The sequence below is a fragment of the Mizuhopecten yessoensis genome, unplaced genomic scaffold (assembly GCF_002113885.1).
Source record: "Mizuhopecten yessoensis strain PY_sf001 unplaced genomic scaffold, ASM211388v2 scaffold5929, whole genome shotgun sequence".
NCBI lineage: Eukaryota > Metazoa > Mollusca > Bivalvia > Pectinida > Pectinidae > Mizuhopecten > Mizuhopecten yessoensis.
The window spans coordinates 289317-309045 of record NW_018406294.1 but is presented as its reverse complement, the minus strand read 5'-3'; the positions used below and the strand labels follow the sequence as shown (position 1 = coordinate 309045).

The following is a 19729-nucleotide window of genomic DNA, read 5'->3' as shown; positions in this document are numbered from 1 at the left end:
ACCTGGGGGTAGGGTGAGGATAAACAGGACAAGTAACTAACCTGGGGGTAGGGTGAGGATAAACAGGACAAGTAACTAACCTGGGGGTAGGGTGAGGATAAACAGGACAAGTAACTAACCTGGGGGTAGGGTGGGGATAAACAGGACAAGTAACTAACCTGGGGGTAAAGTGAGGTTAACAGGACAAGTACCTAGCCTGGGGTAGGGTGAGGTTAACAGGACAAGTAACTAACCTGGGGGTAGGGTGAGGATAAACAGGACAAGTAACTAACCTGGGGGTAGGGTGGGGATAAACAGGACAAGTAACTTACCTGGGAGTAGGGTGAGGATAAACAGGACAGGTAACTTACCTGGGAGTAGGGTGAGGATAAACAGGACAGGTAACTTGCCTAGGGGTAGGGCAGGGGTAATCAGGACAGGTAACTTGCCTAGGGGTAGGGCAGGGGAAAACAGGACAGGTAACTTGCCTAGGGGTAGGGCAGGGGTAAACAGGACAGGTAACTTACCTGGGGGATGTTTTGGATTTGTTTCCCTCACAGATTTCAACAGCAACCTGGCTTTCTTTACATCACTGTTAAAAAAGTTGCAAAATTTACAGATTTTAAAATTGACTTCTGATTTCACTTATAGAATTAAAATATTCTATTTTAGTTTGCAAAACAATGCCAAAAGGATGAGAGCCATTCACTTGTTTATAGCACCAAAGACACATGGGAAAGGTCAGATGTTTATCATTTATCAAGTCTCAATGGATTCTCTATTCTACATATTTAACCATTAAATAAACCTTTATCAATTAAATCAACATACATAGTTTAAATGCCATTCAGCATTACTGGTTCATCAGGATAACTTGCTTATACATGTACCTGTACACAATGATGTATTTTTGGAAAACGAATCTTTAATCCCCTAGAGGGCTAAAACACTCACATTTGGCTGTACACATATACTTAATGCCAGTTTATAATTAAGGAGGCACTGAGGTCTAGTGGTAGGAAATTCGGCACGTGACCGAAGGGTTGCAGGTTCGAGTCACGGCACGGCACTATTTTGTATCTTTGAGCAAGATACTTTACTCCGATTGTTCCGGTCTACTCAGCTGTAAATGAGTACGGGTTGGGCAGTGCCAAAATTGTTGAATGCTAGCTGTGAGCAGCACCGGCTGTATGCTCCCCAGGGAGTTGAGAAAGATATTGGCTGGTTGCAAAGGCCCTATAACCACGGATAATAATTTGTGAACCACTTCGAGACGCCCTACAAACTAGATTGTGATAAAGCAGTATATAAGAAACTCGAATTATAATCATTATTATTAAATATTACTGATTAGATATTATTTCTTTCAGGTGTGTTTCTTACTTGATGTCACCCCCATGACTAGGTAACATGGACTGGAGGTCAGTCAGGTAGCCCTTGGGATCCATCACCGTCTGGCCACTCACCGAGTCCGACACCTGTAATATAATACAGTGGTTTCATTTTAATTAATACCACATAGCTTTGCCATTATTTTTGTCTAGTGAGAGTTATGCACTATCAAAGGAAATGTTTTAAAGAAAGTAGCAAATAAAGTAAGGAAAGTTTCTGCTGTCTAAAAGCAAAATTGATATCACGGAAACAAATAATGATGTTTCCCTGCTACAAGTGAAATTAACTCAGAACTCAGTGGTAATAAATTTTACTGATTTTTTTTTTACAGACAAAAATGGTGAAATACATTTTTACATGGAGTATTCTCCCTCCTATATAAAAGATGTAGCAACTGAAAAGGGCTACATTCGTGCATCCCGGTTGAAACGTTACGTGTGGCGCAGAAATTTTCCACGATAAACAAACATACTTGGACCGCTCTATAAGCAGAGCTAAAAATGCAGTTTCGGAGAATACAAAACAATGTATCAAGAATAGTATGCCCTGCTCTCACGCGTCCACTGAATAATATCACACATCTTAAAAACTACATGTGGCTTGACATTGTTTTAGAAAGAATAATGCAAACTAACAATAGTCAGCATTATAGTTTCGGTCAGGTACGTCTGGACCCCTCAATCTACACGTGCCAAATTTTCCTGAGGTCAGCCTCCGTCCAGATCAGTGCCTGTCATTTTCTTTACAGGTTCAACCGGTTCAACCATTTCAACCGGATACGCGAATGTACCCTATGAGTTGTGTTGGTTAGAGTAACTTCCCCTGTAAAGTTTTTCATGGGCTTTGGACACATTTCTGATGCTCACCTGATAATAAAGAAGGCAGCTCCTGCAAATTCCTCAAAACTTTGTATTGATTAATGTAAATGCTAATTGTATTGACTGTATAAAATTGTATATCTATGTACTGTAAAGCGCTTTAGAGTGGCTTATGTTAGCTAGATAGGGCGCTATATCAAATATTGTACATTTTATTTATTATTTTATTTTTTAGCTGTGTGAATTTGATGTCCTTGTGTAGGTACCTGAGTAAGCTTGATGTCCATGAGTGTGTTTCTCGCCTGCCCAATCTTCTTCATGTCAATATCAGAAGTGGTTGTCCCACCTAGAGGTGTGATGGCCCCAAAAGTCGACGCATGACCACCAAATTTCTGGAAATGATACAGTAAATCCTGGATTATCTTTTAATCACGAAATTCTGGTCAGTTTGACCGCCACTACAAGTTCAAAAATAAAATTAGTCAACTGCCTGAGCTTAAATGCTGTACAAAAACAAAATATTACCACTTCAAAATCTTGAGCAAGCTAACAAATATAGCAAACCATAATATATGTGGTTGAAACCATCAACTCAATAAAAGTTTGTTCCAACACTGCTATACATATTTTGGATATTTCTTTAGTAAGTGGTTTTAAATGACAGTATTGAAATTAATGTTATTATCTTTAAACAAGAGGCCCTTCGGACCATGGTGGGCTAAAAATTAATTAGGTGCTTGTTTTTTTTTCAATAAAAAATCCCCAAAGAAGGGTTAAATCAATGTAAAGCAAGATTATTGATGTTACTGCAGTGTGGTTCTGTTTAATGACAAGAGAAAATATACCACAGTGAACAGCATAGATTTAGTGCTCTATTCATAGTATAGAGGGTTAACAAATAACGTACATACCTTCAGAAGATATACATTGACTGTGATGCTCACTCAGACTTACTGCGATAAACAGTATACCGTACATAGAAAACATACTAATTATACTTATAACCTTAAAGTGAGCCAAAAAATGTAAGCTGGATTGAATTTTCTGAGACTCCCCATTTTATATTGTCTGGTTATCTTTTCTTTTGAATTTTGATTACTCTTATTGCCAGACAAGTGAACACCATTTAGAAATCAATCCATCAACTGGGGTTTACATCACTTCACTGAACTTCTCTAATGGAAAGTGGATCTCATTTTCCCTTGTACTTTATATTAATATCAATTTTAGGAAAATAAAGTAGTTTGTCAACCTAACTGAGGATAATGGCCGATACAAGTACTAATTATTGATTTACCTGGTCATGACCAGAAATGGAACTACTTGAACCAGTACCGGCTGCTGCTCTGGCTAGCATGCTGTCTGGTACGGGAGTAAATCTACAACGGAGTCACGTAAATATTATAGAATGAAATACATGGCAGTGAATGACAAAGTGACGATTTTTTGACACAGATCAAAAGGATCATATTCTGTAAGAACTCAGAAGTTATTCATCCTCTCCTCATGATTTTCTACAACATGTATTTGTGAAACTGTATTCGAAAAAATGTAACATACTTATATCATTAAAAAAAACTTCATTAAAATGAGCTTGTCAAATATATATATATATTGGAAAACTCAGCTAAAAGTACCAATTTTTGCCGTAAAATTCTGGAATTTCTTTTTTTTTAATTTTCTGGTTTTTCCATTGATTAAATTTTTCGCTTTTTCTCACAATTTAGCATTTTATCATGTAAAGATTCCCAGTTCCATGGAGCATGCACACAGGAAAAACGTTTGAACGAAATCCCTGTGACCAGATAGTTGGCCCTAAACATATAGGTGTGTCAGTCCTCAAAACATACTTCTCAGCTCGTGGGTTTCTCTGTTTCTTTGTTCTGGCATCCCCTACTTCGGGTAGATTCAGCCAGTCATCCACCGTTACATCTGCTAAATCTCTCTAGAAAGTAAGACAGAAAAAGTCATATTGTTGAAAAAATAACAAGGGATGACATCTGCTAAACCTATCTAGAAATTATGACAGAAATAGTCAAGTTGTCAAAGAATTAACAAGGGATGACATCTGCTAAACCTCTCTAGAAATTATTACAGGAATAGTCATGATGTCAAACATTTACAAGACTAAGAGATTCTACCAAAGATCATTAGAAAAAAATCCTATACCTTAAAATCTCCAAAATAATCTGCATCTTATTTGTGTTTTCAGTACTGAATCCCAGGCTTAGTTTTGAAGTCGGCCTATTTTCAAGGCTGTCTGATTTTATAACTTATGGAGCCTGGGAATGCCATTCTTTCATTAATGTATGCCTGGTTATTTTTTGAATTATTTTAATAGTCATTAAGTATAAAAGATGGTCTTTCTCTCTCTCTTTCTCTCTCTTTCTCTCGCTCCCCCTATCACTCCCTCTCTTTCTCTCTCTCTCTCTCTGTTTTATGTTAACTTGTAGAATATTTAAAATTCAAAATTTTATGTTCACAGTAAATATTAATATCTAGATAACGTAAGTCTGGCCTGACTGGAAGAATATTGTGATTCGAGGAATGATCTACAGGCAGACATGAGTGGTTACTACAGTGATGGACACAGGAATGAGACCAGACATTTGTTTTCTGAAAGTATGTGAACAGTGCTAGTGAGAAGCCAGGCCAGAAGCGTACTTCTATTGTTAAATCATTATCTTTACATGTGTATGTGATTATACTAAAACCATTTACTACAATATTCTACCTTCTACTTCCATGTCCCATACACTTTTACCTTACCTTTCATAGAATTTGTCAATTTGTTTTAATTATATTAAATTACAGCTTAAAGACTTTTGTGTTAGCATGCATTGTTTTGTAATTCAATCTGGTAAAGACATAAATAAGTTGTTATAACTTGTGCCTAATCCTTTTGTTTTAATATGCAATAAAATCTGCTTTAGTAAACTAAAGCTTAGGAGGGTATGTTTTACCACAAATGTTTAACAGAAATGTTTATGAAACAAGAAAAATCACTGACCCATGATGGCTAAATGTTCTTTGCAAAATGAACCGACACACACAAAAATATCACTGGTCTGGACAAGAGGGCCAGTAGCTAAATTGAACACTGTTATAAATGTATAAGATGAACACAACTGATGTACCAACAATGTTTTATAGGTTTCTACAAAGTTGATAGAATTATGATCCTTATAAATAATATTTTACCCGATTTAAACACACCTGCATTCATTACAAAAGGTAAAACAAAAAACCTATACACATATCCAACCTTTAAGTCGGAGAACTGTTGTTGAATTTTAGGCCTCTCTTGACGATATTTTTCAAGTTCTTCTTTCAACTTTATCTCCCTCCTTTCCCTCCTTTTTTCGTCCATCCTCTTGTCGACAGCTTCGTATATAGCGTCTGCTTCCTCGTCATCTTTGTCATAGGGATCTTTAGAACACAAGCTTCCTCCGTAACCGGCAAACTACATCAAAAGTAGAAGTTATTTAGTTGGTTTTCTTATTTTGAACCTGATGCACACAATAACTAACTGGAATATATATTTATATCTTTTAGCTAAAAGGTTCTTTTACTTTTTACCATTTTAGCTAAAGGATTCTCACCATCAAAGCATATTTGAGTCCTTGACTCCTTCCTCAACACCCCAGGGGTAACGCTTATTTATGCTCTCTGTACCCCTGGAATATGTCACGACAAAATTGAATGCTCAGCGTGCACCACGTTGTGGATGATACAAGAAGACTAGTTTGACTCTTGGATGTATATACCAAAAGAGTTCTGTGACAGCTTAAATGTAAAATTGACCAGCTTTCATGCCGGGAGTTGCATTTGCTCCCCTGTAATCTTGATAAGACAGGTATATCGGTCTAGCGATTTGTCATTTTTCTTACCCAAGACCAATCAGCTGTGTGTTCAATTTTGCCACAACATATTCCTGCGCTACAGAGAGCGTAAAATTCTCCTGGTGTACCGAGGAGGCCTGGACTCCTGACAGTGTTCCAGCTAGCAAGGAATAGCATGGTGTCATGCCCTGCCATTTTTATTGCCAGACAAAATATCAATTTATTTAATACTGAAATGATTAAAACTTTTTATATCACTGCAAAAAGCACAATTTGGTTTATATTTAAGAAACGAATAAGTGTAGATAAAATATTTTATCTGGAAAATATAAATGTTAAATCAGCAAAATGGATTAAAATGACGGAAATCTTGTTGTGACATGAACTCTTTGTCTTTGCATTGTGACATCAGGTCCATGTACGATAGTTTTATCCTTCACAGCTTTATATCGGTCATAGAAAACTCTGTCTTACATTACTAGTAATGCACAGAATTGGTGATCAGATGTTTTCTACACTAGACCCGCTCCCAGCCAACAGATGCAGGTAGGAATTTTGATTCAGATATTTTGTTGATAATTACCAAAATTAGTTCTGTAGATTACATGTTTAACATCATGATAAATACCTCATCGAAACAGTGTTTTTTAACCTGAATTTTATAAAAGCCTGTTCCTTTATGAATTGGAAAAATATAGCTTTATTTTTTTTGCAATAGGGAACATATTTCTCTTTTTTGGTCATTTTGGGAAAATAAGACACTTTTTAGCTAGGGGAAACAGTCTGTATTCTGTATTCGGCTATTAAACTGAGCCAAAAGTCACTTAAATACCTCATCAAAATTAGCTTCATTAAGATCTTCTTCCTCTTCCTCGTCAGTTTTATTTTTCTTGACTGGTGGGGCATGTCTATCATCTCTGGAGAAGACATTTGATAAAAACATGTGATCACAATATCAGTTCAGTAGAGAAGGACGTACTAGTCTGAAGTGAACAACTGATATGTGTAGTGTGTATATATATATGTACATACATCTCATAATTACACAAAATTGTTTAATAGGATATTAGTGGGCGCAGGCATTGCTGCCTCTTTATCCACATCAATATAGTTTGTCAACATAAAATGAGTCTATATATAAGACGCTGTATGATTGTACTTCAACTCAAGACCTTTCCAGAATTCAACCAGGCATTCTCAAAGTCAAATACGTATACGTTACAAGATGAACTAACATCCTGTGGGAGAATATTCAAGATATTGATTATTCTTTGAAGTTGCAGTTAAGTATTTTCATATAGCCCATTCATAAACTGGAACATGTTTATCATATCTCCGTGCAAGTGCGCATGTCGGTATGTTATAATTAGAGTTAGAAGCTTCAATTTGTGCAATCCATTGATGTCAAAATTCTTTGTAATATTAACTTGATGTCTATTCGTTGTATATATATATGGACAATCACTTATGGTACCTAACAGATACTGTCTACATTAAGTTTAATTTCACCTTTTACCTTTTAATGAAAATTTGTTGAAGAATTATTGTTTTTAAATCATGGTAAGTTTTGTGGTTTTCTGAAAAATAACTAGTATATAAAACAATTCACTTTGTGTGAACTAAGATATATAATCACATTTTGTTTTATAGCAGAAAGAAACTTTGCAATTAAAAACTTACATGATAATTAAGGAATATTGTTTTGATATACTGTATATATATGGTTACCTGTAAATTGTTCTATTAGCTAAGAAAATAAATAGAAATTCCCAAAATGAGTAGGAAATTGTTGTACTTATACAATTAAGTGTTTTTCTGGTGGACTACAGACATCTTGTTGTCAAAGAATAATGTGTCATAAACCGATAGGTAATGGAAATGTCCCATGCTGATTTGCCGACTTGAACAAGAAAGTCCAAATGCCTTAAAAGACTTATTCATTTTACATACATGCAGTTCTGAAGATAATGATAGATTGATCTACAACCGTTACTTACGATATATCATCTATGTCACGGGCAGGACCAATATCAGATCTGGTGGTGAATCCTGTAGCTCTGAAAACATAATAGGAATAACACAGTAAGCTAATCTGATTCTCAAAGTGTGAGAAAGTCGCACTGGAAAAAGCATGTATCCTATAAAAATCACTCAGAGTATTGTCATACAAATGACATAATCCATGGGCGAATTATTTTGTGAGATGAAATAGTGTACCTATGGACAGTTGTGACAAATAACTGTTAGACTATGAATCGAAGCTATCAATCAAATCCTTGTACTGTAAAACATGAAATGTTCGTGAGTACTTTCCTTCGTGGTTTAAGCTATATATATATATTCAGATCATTTTGTTGTACAAACTTTCGTTAATATCCTATATTAACAAACAGTAGACTAGTAAATCATTCAAATTCTTATTGAATTACAGTATGTAAGATTCATCACCTGGACACCTACTGTAGTACATACCAGCTGCAGAGAGTGAAGTGAGAATTAAACAGCAGATTCTATCAACAACCATGCTAATTAATACAAAATATCCAGTACTCAATGCTTTTTTTAGTCCTGCTAATATATATAAATAGTTGTGTATATGGCTAAATATAGTATAGCGTACTCAGGGATTAATACAGGAATAGAAAGCTAGTACCTTCTTTTGAAATAGGGGAAAATATGGATTGGACATGAATGACATCTTTAACTTTTGGTTCTCCCTGTTCATTATAGACGCTTCCAATCACATACTGTAAACAAGGCCAGCCATAAACAGTGTTGTAAAATACTAGCGGTGACAACATGAACACAGAGAAAATGAAGTAAATCACTCAGTAGTCAATTCAAACTGACAAAAAATATAAACTCAATAGACAGATATTCATGTGGAAGTGTTATAGTTGGCCCATAATCAGCCATAAAAAGGCCTGTATATATCACTGGTACTAGTCTAATTTGAAGTTTTCCTAGGTCTCCCTTAGGTTTTTTGTTATATTAGACTTGTTAGATTTAATATGGTTGACCATATCTACACATAAATGTAGTATGGAATTATTTCAACAAGACATTTGCTAGTGAAAACCATAGACTTTGATCTAATTCCGTTGTGAAACAAGAAAATAGTAAGAGTTTTTTCATAATTAAAAAAAATTCAAGTGATATTCGTAAAATAAAATATATAATTATTTTAGGACGATACAACATTTGGTGAACTGGATTTAGGGCGAAACAACCTGTAGTTTGAACGGGATTTAGGGGGAAATGACTGGATCAGTTTTAATGTATATACAACGGTATATATATATGAGCTAACTGTAAATGCATATGATGCTCATCACACGTACTAAATATAAAAACATATGGTCAAACATTTAGCCTTCTCTCACGTGATGACATGACAAGTTTTCACTAAGTTTTATTTGAATGTCCTGTGCTGCTTGAAAAAAGTAAAATTGTTTGACAAGTAACTGTCAAAAGGTTATGTATTGACAATGTATAAGGTATGCATAACAATAGGTGCAAAATCTGAAATTCTGAAACAATGTAATGGCCACAGGAATCTGATGTTTTATCAATATATAAGCTGTATATATTATGTTATAGGGTCGTTTGTTTATGTGTGTTACTATTTACAGGACATGACCTGTAGTCTGAGTGATGTAGGGGATTTCCCTTTCACCTGTTTACATCGTCAACGTTTGTCCATTTGTTGTTCGGGAAGTGTGTCCGAGTGTGAAATGCATGCATGTGAGCTGTGATGTGAAAGGGGTGTGTACGAGCATGTATAAAAGGGGTTGGTTAGGTCAGCGTGGCACACTTGCTATGTGGAATTATGCAGTTCCTACGGACACTGATTTCCATTACACTACAACGACTACAGCTAGATTTCATATTTCCTGACTAAGGTTCACTACGTCAAGTCAAAGGTATTTATGCAACTGAATATTATGTTATCTTGTTTTCTATGTTGTCTTAAATGACGCAAAACACTGGCATTGATGCAAATACCTTGTGTAATATATATTCAAGTTCTAATGGGAAATTGTATTTGCAGGTGGATTTTTTACAACTGTTGCACATGCGCCGACCTAGCAACAAATAAAATGGATAGTAAACAACAGAATTCATTGTCTTTGTTACTTATCACAATTATAAGGGGTATTTTTTAACATTTATATGTATACATAAAGATCGAAAAAAACGTCAGACTCCTGTGTTATGCCACAACCGTATCGATATTTATTTCTCTGTATTCGAGACTTTCTACGCCTCTGGCTAACGCTACAAATAATTCGTTAATTTTAAATATCACATACAATACATGTACAAAATCTTAAGAAATAACAACATCGGCCGTCAAAATAGGTAACATTGGCTGAATTTGAGTCGGATCGTTTATTTATTCATTCCCTCAGCTAAATATTAAATATTTCATATAAAAATGATATAAGAGTACATGATACACTTGTAAGTGACGCAATATATATATTAAATAAGTACATTGTACATAAATAACCATAATCAAAACGCAAAAGAAACGTGAACCGTCAAAACTGGTTTTGTCTATCTCGCTGAAAGACAAATCAACGTCATTTCATGTGACATCCTGCAATAAGTGTACACAATAAGAAAATCCGTATACGTACCCTCTCCCTAAGCCAGGAACATATCCAAGCGGAGCAGGGAGACCAATAAAGCTCTTTTTCTTTCGACTAACCAAAGACTGAACCGACATTGTTGTCGGTTTCGGGGTTTCGGCACACTTCCGGTGAAATCGGATCGACGTCCGATTTGCGTTTTACCGGTTCCGCTTTACTGAGAAAGAGTTATTTCCCTTTTAATTGACGTCAGAGTTTGTTTGAAAATGGCTGCTGCTTAGCGATGCACAGGTGCGTGAAACGTTCTTACTTTCAGATGAAATATTTACTCAAGATGTCGATGTCAAATACATACTTATGATTGCTTAATTTTGTTTTGATAATATGTAAAATATGTATCAATGCCAATCGCAATATGTGTTTGTTAAGGCTAGGAAACTAAAAGTTAATTTCCGTTTGATTAGTTTCTTCTGGCAGAATGCCATCTTTCTTTTACGGCATACAAATTGTGACAAAATGTTTTTGAAACGTTAGTTTGCTGCATTTACAATACATTGCAACGGCAAAATAAGTAAAATCTAAGTACAACATTGTTGTTTAGTCAAACATAATTACATCTTATTACAGATTTAGTAGTTTATTACTTCTCCTGACATGACACAAAAGGGACACAAGACTGTATACAGTTTCAACCAGGATGTTATCTAAATGATTTATTAACTTTTTGTTACACTTACTATTATTTTATTGAGATGAAATCTAGGAGTGGTCAATGTTACTGATATACCAGTGTATCAATGCATTATTACTAATACTAAACTGCAAGTGTTAAAAAAACAGCACAGTATAGAGTTTTGTTTCTTCTTCTTCTTTCGTTATCCAATCCTCCTTCAATCATTTGAAGATTACGGACTGTTGTGTGTGCTGTGCAATGGGTGGATTTAAAAACAGTGAGGTTAAAACTATATATACATATGGAGTGGTGCTTAGAGGAATGTAACGAGTACAGCTGGAGTTAGCTGTACTCGGAATACATCAACGGATGGAGACATCACCACAGTGGGTGGGAAAGATTCCACTGGGTGATTGTTCGAGGGAAGAAAGAATATTTAGAGCTGTCTTTGGTTGAGTGAATGTGTCTGAAGGAGAGAGAGTGGTTTTGACGAGTTTGACTGTCTGATGATATGAGAATGGAGGAACTGGAGATGGCGACTATTTATTAAGGTCATGTACTGTCTTATACATAAGAATGAGGCGGGCCTTAAGACGTCGTTCTGCGAGTGTTGGCCACTGTAGTGTGCTTAACATGTCAGAGACACTGCTGGTATTGTGATACCTATTGCAGGTATACCTGGCAGCGCATCTCTGTACCATTTCAAGTTTGGATATTGATGATGTGTGTGGGTCCCACAGGGTACAGCCGTATTCTAATTTAGGGCGGACTAGTGACAGATAGGCTTTACTTTTAATGTCATTGTTTCCTGTTTTGGGATTTCTTTTCAAAAAGCCTAAAGATCTATTTGCTGCAGCGGCTGTATTTTCTATATGTTTGGACCATTTTAAATCAGATTAAAGTGTGACTCCCAGGTATTTAGCTGAAGTGACAGTTTCTAGGGTATGCCCGTTGAGAACATATTTATGAGAAAAAGGATGCTTTTTGGATGATATAGTCATAACTGTACACTTGTCAGGATGGAATGCCATTAGCCAGTCTCTTTCCCAATTGGCTGCAGCGTCAAGATCTTGTTATAAAAGCATGCAGTCATGGTCAGATCTTATTTCTTTATAAATAATACTATCGTCTGCAAAAAGTCTAAGTGACGTGCTATGATTGAGGTATTCTGGGAAGTCATTTATATAAATAAGGAAAAGAATTGGTCCTAGGACTGTACCCTGGGGTACGCCAGATGTGACAGGGGCTGTATTGGAGGATTCACCATCTAGTATGACTTGAGCATAAAATTTTAGTTTGTATTAAGAGACGTTTGTGTGGGACTTTATCAAAAGCTTTAGCGGAATCCATAATTATTAAGTCAATTTGAATATTTTTATTGTGTGATTGCGAAAGTTCGTGGACAAATGACTGAAGTTGAGATTCGCAGGAGCGTGCTTTTCTAAACCCATGTTGTAAATCATAAAGTATGTTGTGTTTTTCCAGGTGTTTCATGGTGTGGCTAGTTACTACATGTTCCAAAATTTTACAACAGATACAAGTTAATGAAATGGGTCGATAGTTTTCGGGTTTGTATTTCTCTCCCTTTTTGTAAATTGGTGCCACATTTGCATGTTTCCAATCCTGAGGAACTTGGCCTGAATTTACTGATTTATTAAAGATGATAGTGAGGATTGGAGCTATATATTTTTGTTGTTCTTTTAGAATTCTGCCACAAATGTTGTCTGGGCCACTAGCTTTATGGGGATTTAGATTGGACAGGAGTTTTTCAATGCCTGGTATAGTTATGTATAGAGGTTCAATATCAGGGTGGGGACTTGGGCCTTTATCAGGGATATTATCATTTGGTTCAACAGTGAAAACAGATTGGAACTGGTCATTTAGAATATTGGCTTCTCAACTGTGTCTGTGGTTAAGATACCATTTTGTTAAAGGGGCGATATGCTGGTATTTTCTGTGCAGATAGATTTTGTGTACGAAAAGAGATTTTTTGGTTTGGAGTCACGAGATACTTTTTGGTCGGGATCAGTAATTGGTATGTCACAGATATTTTTTTCTATGTAGTTCCAATATGCTTGTCTCTGATCTTTTTGAATTTGCATTTTTATTGCTTTATATTTATTTGAGTATTTGGGGTCTTTCCTCTTTTGTATAGTTTGTTTTTCTTATTGATAAGTTTCCGAAGTTTGTTGTGTATCCAGGGTAGTCTGTTTTTGTACGTTAGCCATTTGTGCGGTATGTTTTTCTCGATAGAATTTAGAATGCCGTCTTTAAATACTTTCCAGAGTGTATCTACATCAGGGTCTGAGGTGTTTATTTCACCTGGCAACCATGTATGGATGTTGTTAAGGTCCTGTGTTATCTGGTCCCAATTTGCCTGGTCGTATTTGTAGATTTTACGGGGTTTATCTCTTACCCTGCGTAGCCAGATATCTCCCCTCCATATACACTATGTCATGATCACTGAGGCCAATGGGTGGTAAAGTATTAACACGACTGACACATGAGGGGTTATTTACTAGAATGATGTCAAGTATTTGGTTGTTTCTTGATGGGACATCAACTACTTGTGTAAGGTTAGTGTCGTTGATAATATCTAAAAATTGATGGTGTATTTTTGGATTGGGTTTGCCTGCTATGACACATGGAACAGACCAGTCAATATGGCCAAGATTGAAATCGCCTGCAATCCAGATATTGGTGTTAGATGATTGGTTTATTCTATTTATGGACTGGTGTAGTTGTTCTAACGAGTTTTCTGTGTCAGATGGTGGGCGATAGTATGATGCCACAAGTAGTTTTTTGGAGCCTTCGATGTTGATTTCGGCCCATACTATTTCACAGTCAGTTTCCTTTATTTCTCGCACTAAGAGGGAACATATGGTGTTGAAATTATTATGACTGCATGAATCCTTGCTAAAACGCATTGATAAAATATGTTATTTATTTATTTATATATAGCACAAAAATACTGCAGTTACACGAAATTAAAAATGCATTAACAGAGACTTTTTAGTTCTCAGCAATATATTGCATTGATATTCAGTTAAATATAGCAATATATTGCAATATGGTTTTGCTTCATAATGAACTGAAACTGATGAGTGGTGAAAAAAAAGTTTTAATACTATAAGTCAGCTGTGAAATCGCAATATTAGATCATGACAGTGCTAAAAAATGATTAGAAATAGGTAACAGTGGGTTAACAGACCTCACAATCACGACCTGTAAATGGTAAATATACCATTAACGAACAATTATTTTATTTTAAATATTTCAGGATGAGGGGTAGGGGATTATACATATAGGAAATATAAAACCTGAAGCTGAATTTTTATCAACAGTGTAATACAATTTCAATTTAGAAGTCATTGGAAATCTGACTGAAGAAAAGCAAATCATTTAACTTCTTGTGTAATAGGGGGAGGTCCGGAGAGGGTTTTGCATCCGTTGTCACTCCGTTAAATCCGTTTCGTGATCGTATAGTTTTTAGCAATGGTAACGAGTCGACAACTTCCCCTGCTGTCCTCTCTAGACCTCGCCTCTTTCATCAGGTTACAGACCTGTTTTCACTACAGGTTCGATCGCTGGATGTAGTGGTAATACCAGCCATTGATTCAATAACTCAAGGTGTTTAAAATACAAGTAACTGTTTATTAACAAGACGGAATGAATATGTACAACAAGTTTAACAAATACAAAGCATAGCATTAGTGCCGAACAATGACAACTAATGTTAAGAAACCCAACCCCTACGTAGAGTAATGACCTATCCTACCTAACAGTACTACCAGTAGACTACGACCACGTGCTCCTAGCTCCCTATAGATCTACAGCGAACCACCATGTATCGATGTCTAAGCCCGAAGCCCCTGACTATCCCTTAATACATGTACTGTAGTTCCTATAGCACTCTATATATCCCAGGAACGATAACTTCATGTAGTCCTACGGTATTGGTACTGTTAGCAGCACCTCGGCCCATGTTTTGCACTGTTAACAGCGCATGAGGCGGTAATGTTCTCCTCACCAGGAGAAGTGGGTCGGCTCACCGACCCTGTCAAGACACTGATCCCCGCCCGGACCCGCTGTTTTATACCCCCTGCTCCCCCCACCAAATAGCCTCGAAGATGAGTGATCAACTGTTAATCTCGAACCCAGCCTCATCATCTAAAAGCATGTGAGCAAGGAGCGGGAACCTATTCCTGTTATTACTATCACCCCCTTCCGGCCGTCTCAAAAGTGTAAACACACAGATTTCAGCACCGGTATCGTAGCAGCTGATCGCCAGGAATCCTACACTGAACAAAAAGCCCTACCCTACATAAGGGTGAATAACACAGAAAGTAACAGCGCCCTGACTGAAAATCATAAACAACAATTATACTTAACAAAGTAATACAAATGTGAGAAGTAAACAACCTACCCTCCCACACTTGTTTAACCTTGTTTATTCTGAACGAAAGCATATCTGCCTCTATATTCAGATCATAGTCAAAATTGAAATGAAAATTATAATCTTTTCATTTAACTTTGAATTAATACATTCAATATTAAAGATTGCATACATGCTGAAATCTATTTTTTTAATAATCTTGACAATATAAAGTTTCCTTTCTTAGAAATCAGGACTCGTGATTGACCAAAGTCATATAGTGAGCTTTACCATTGGAATAATGACTACCTTAACATAACACTGGTTATTTTTCAATTTGAGTGGACAAAATAAAAATACACATGTATGTATTAAATTTCTGAGAATTTAGTTTGCTATTTTAATATTTAACATTTCACTTTTTGTGAAAATTTACAAATGACATTGTTTTACCATTTTACTTATAGCTGAAGAACTATATTAAAGGAAACAGCAAATATCAAAATGGCAGATTCTTCAGGGAGTCCGAAGAAAAAAGGTAGGGGAAGAATGCTTGATTTATTTCTATGGACAATGCAAAATTATCACTAATATTTTGTAGGGTTATCTTCATTCTGATTCATATAAGCTAAAACCACCAAATGAACCAAAGATTTTAGGTAAATTTTTGGAGTTTTTTTTCTGCATCACACAGTCATATATAATACATAAGTGAGATTAGAAATATTAAAAGCGTAGCTGAATTCCATAGGTCTTTCAGGTGGACACAATTGTTTTTGTGACTTTACACACCATAGAGAGTAGGTCTATCTCCACTTATTAATGAATTGTCATAAAGGAAATAACTTCATAGACAGCTTAGTTTATGAAGTCATAGATTCCCATAGACAACTTGGTTTATGAAGTCATAGATTCCCATAGACAACTTGGATTATGAAGTCATAGATTCCAATAGACAACTTAGGTTATGAAGTCATATATGCCAATAGACAACTTAGTTTATGAAGTCATAGATTTCCATAGACAACTTAGTTTAAGAAGTCATAGATTCCCATAGACAACTTGGCTTATGAAGTCATAGATTCCGATAGACAACTTGGTTTATGAAGTCATAGATTTCCATAGACAACTTAGTTTAAGAAGTCATAGATTCCCATAGACAACTTGGATTATGAAGTCATAGATTCCCATAGACAACTTGGATTATGAAGTCATAGATTCCCATAGACAACTTAATTTATGAAGTCATAGATTCCCATAGACAACTTGTTTTATGAAGTCATAGATTCCCATAGACAACTTAGTTTATGAAGTCGTAGATTTCCATAGACAACTTGGTTTATGAAGTCATAAATTCCCATAGACAACTTAGTTTATGAAGTCATAGATTTCCATAGACAACTTAGTTTAAGAAGTCATAGATTCCCATAGACAACTTGGTTTATGAAGTCATCGATTCCCATAGACAACTTGGTTTATGAAGCCATAGATTCCGATAGACAACTTGGTTTATGAAGTCATAGATTTCCATAGACAACTTGGTTTATGAAGTCATAAATTCCCATAGACAACTTAGTTTATGAAGTCAATGATTCCCATAGACAACTTGGTTTATGAAGTCATCGATTCCCATAGACAACTTGGTTTATGAAGTCATAGATTTCCATAGACAACTTAGTTTAAGAAGTCATAGATTCCCATAGACAACTTGGATTATGAAGTCATAGATTCCCATAGACAACTTGGCTTATGAAGTCATAGATTCCGATAGACAACTTGGTTTATGAAGTCATAGATTACGATAGACAACTTGGTTTATGAAGTCATAGATTTCCATAGACAACTTGGTTTATGAAGCCATAGATTCCGATAGACAACTTGGTTTATGAAGTCATAGATTCCGTTAGACAACTTGGTTTATGAAGTCATAGATTCCGTTAGACAACTTGGTTTATGAAGTCATAGATTCCGTTAGACAACTTGGTTTATGAAGTCATAGATTTCCATAGACAACTTAGTTTAAGAAGTCATAGATTCCCATAGACAACTTGGCTTATGAAGTCATAGATTCCGATAGACAACTTGGTTTATGAAGTCATAGATTCCGTTAGACAACTTGGTTTATGAAGTCATAGATTGCCATAGACAACTTGGTTTATGAAGTCATAGATTACGATAGACAACTTGGTTTATGAAGTCATAGATTCCGTTAGACAACTTGGTTTATGAAGTCATAGATTCCGATAGACAACTTGGTTTATGAAGTCATAGATTCCGTTAGACAACTTGGTTTATGAAGTCATAGATTCCGTTAGACAACTTGGTTTATGAAGTCATAGATTCCGTTAGACAACTTGGTTTATGAAGTCATAGATTGCCATAGACAACTTGGTTTATGAAGTCATAGATTCCCATAAATAACTTCATAGACAGCTTAGTTTATGAAGTCATAGATTCCCATAGCCAACTTGGTTTATGAAGTCATAGATTCCCATAAATAACTTCATAGACAGCTTAGTTTATGAAGTCATAGATTCCCATAGACAGCTTGTTTTATGAAGTCATAGATTCCCATAGACAACTTGGATTATGAAGTCATAGATTCCCATAGACAACTTAATTTATGAAGTCATAGATTCCCATAGACAACTTAATTTATGAAGTCATAGATTCCCATAGACAACTTGGATTATGAAGTCATAGATTCCCATAGACAACTTGTTTTATGAAGTCATAGATTCCCATAGACAACTCAGTTTATGAAGTCATAGATTCCCATAGACAACTTGGATTATGAAGTCATAGATTCCCATAGACAACTTGGTTTATGAAGCCATAGATTCCGATAGACAACTTGGTTTATGAAGTCATAGATTTCCATAGACAACTTGGTTTATGAAGTCATAGATTTTCATAGACAACTTAGTTTATGAAGTCATAGAGTCCCATAGACAACTTGGTTTATGAAGTCATCGATTCCCATAGACAACTTGGTTTATGAAGTCATAGATTACGATAGACAACTTGGTTTATGAAGTCATAGATACGCATAGACAACTTAGTTTATGAAGTCATAGATTTCCATAGACAACTTGGTTTATGAAGCCATAGATTCCCATAGACAACTTAGTTTATGAAGTCATAGATTCCCATAGACCAACATGTTTTTAATGGTAATTGTCTAAGGTCTACCAATAAGTCTGAACACTGCATTATGACGAAAAAAACAACACATAATGATGGAAAGACCTGAGCAGTTTCAGATTAGAAAACATTTCTGTATAATATTTTTCAGTGTATTGTATTATGTTCATTGCTTTTATGATAATATTCTCAGTCGGTAGGTTTATTTGTTGGAAGCTGTACAATGGAAAGGTAAATACACTATCATTATAATTTACTAGTACTGCTAAATGGTACAGGTCCTTGCCTGTTGAGATCTGTGATGAGGCCAATTATGTGAATACGATATGAAAGTCTAACTTACTGAACATGCATTTATGTTAAAGGGACAAGGAAGTCCCAGAGACCGGAACCACTTGGAGAAGAGGGACAGTCAACCCCGGGAACACCATCTCCTGCCAAGTCTGGAACATCTACGCCATCAAAGGCGGGAACACCAGTTCCTCAGGCATCGCCGACTAACTCCCCAGCAGAACAAAAATCTGGTTTGTCTTATTGGTTTTATTTCAGTGTTGAATCATGAACTGCATTAATAGTGAACTCTGATGCATAGAATATTAATATCAGATCTATGCTTTTATTCGTAGGATTGGGGTATTCCTGTTTCATGGACATATTTCTAATTATAACAGGCCTACTGCTGAGACTTATTTTCAAATGTTATATTGGTTTGTGATACTGGGGCTAAGTCAATATATAATACGCCTGGGACTTTTTATTAGGTCACCTGAGACAAAGTCTCAAGTGACCTATTGCGATCGCCTTTTGTCCGTCGTCGTCCGTCGTCCGTCGTGCGTCCGTAAACAATTTACATTTTCGACTTCTTCTCCAAAACCCCTGAACCAATTTCAATGAAATTTTGCAGGGACCTT

The 19729-nt window shown here is 35.8% G+C and overlaps 2 protein-coding genes across 2 annotated transcripts in view; one reads left to right on the top strand and one right to left on the bottom strand.

Moving 5' to 3' along the window:
• The window catches only part of LOC110451318 (pre-mRNA-processing factor 6-like), a gene marked incomplete at its 3' end in the record, with an annotated part of 15586 nt that extends 4752 nt beyond the window's left edge, over window positions 1-10834 (bottom strand). Inside the window, exons 1-9 of the mRNA XM_021499248.1 lie at window positions 10675-10834; window positions 8029-8088; window positions 6864-6948; window positions 5455-5652; window positions 4040-4134; window positions 3487-3568; window positions 2456-2581; window positions 1363-1457; window positions 351-571 (exon numbers count right to left, since the gene is read on the bottom strand). Of these exons, the coding sequence (XP_021354923.1) occupies window positions 351-571; window positions 1363-1457; window positions 2456-2581; window positions 3487-3568; window positions 4040-4134; window positions 5455-5652; window positions 6864-6948; window positions 8029-8088; window positions 10675-10763 (1051 nt within the window). The remainder of the gene's footprint in view (window positions 1-350; window positions 572-1362; window positions 1458-2455; window positions 2582-3486; window positions 3569-4039; window positions 4135-5454; window positions 5653-6863; window positions 6949-8028; window positions 8089-10674) is intronic.
• Window positions 10835-10859: 25 nt separating this feature from the next.
• The window catches only part of LOC110451314, a 40210-nt gene continuing 31340 nt past the window's right edge, over window positions 10860-19729 (top strand). Inside the window, exons 1-3 of the mRNA XM_021499247.1 lie at window positions 10860-10917; window positions 16142-16212; window positions 19184-19342. Of these exons, the coding sequence (XP_021354922.1) occupies window positions 16179-16212; window positions 19184-19342 (193 nt within the window). The 5' untranslated portion in view covers window positions 10860-10917; window positions 16142-16178. The remainder of the gene's footprint in view (window positions 10918-16141; window positions 16213-19183; window positions 19343-19729) is intronic.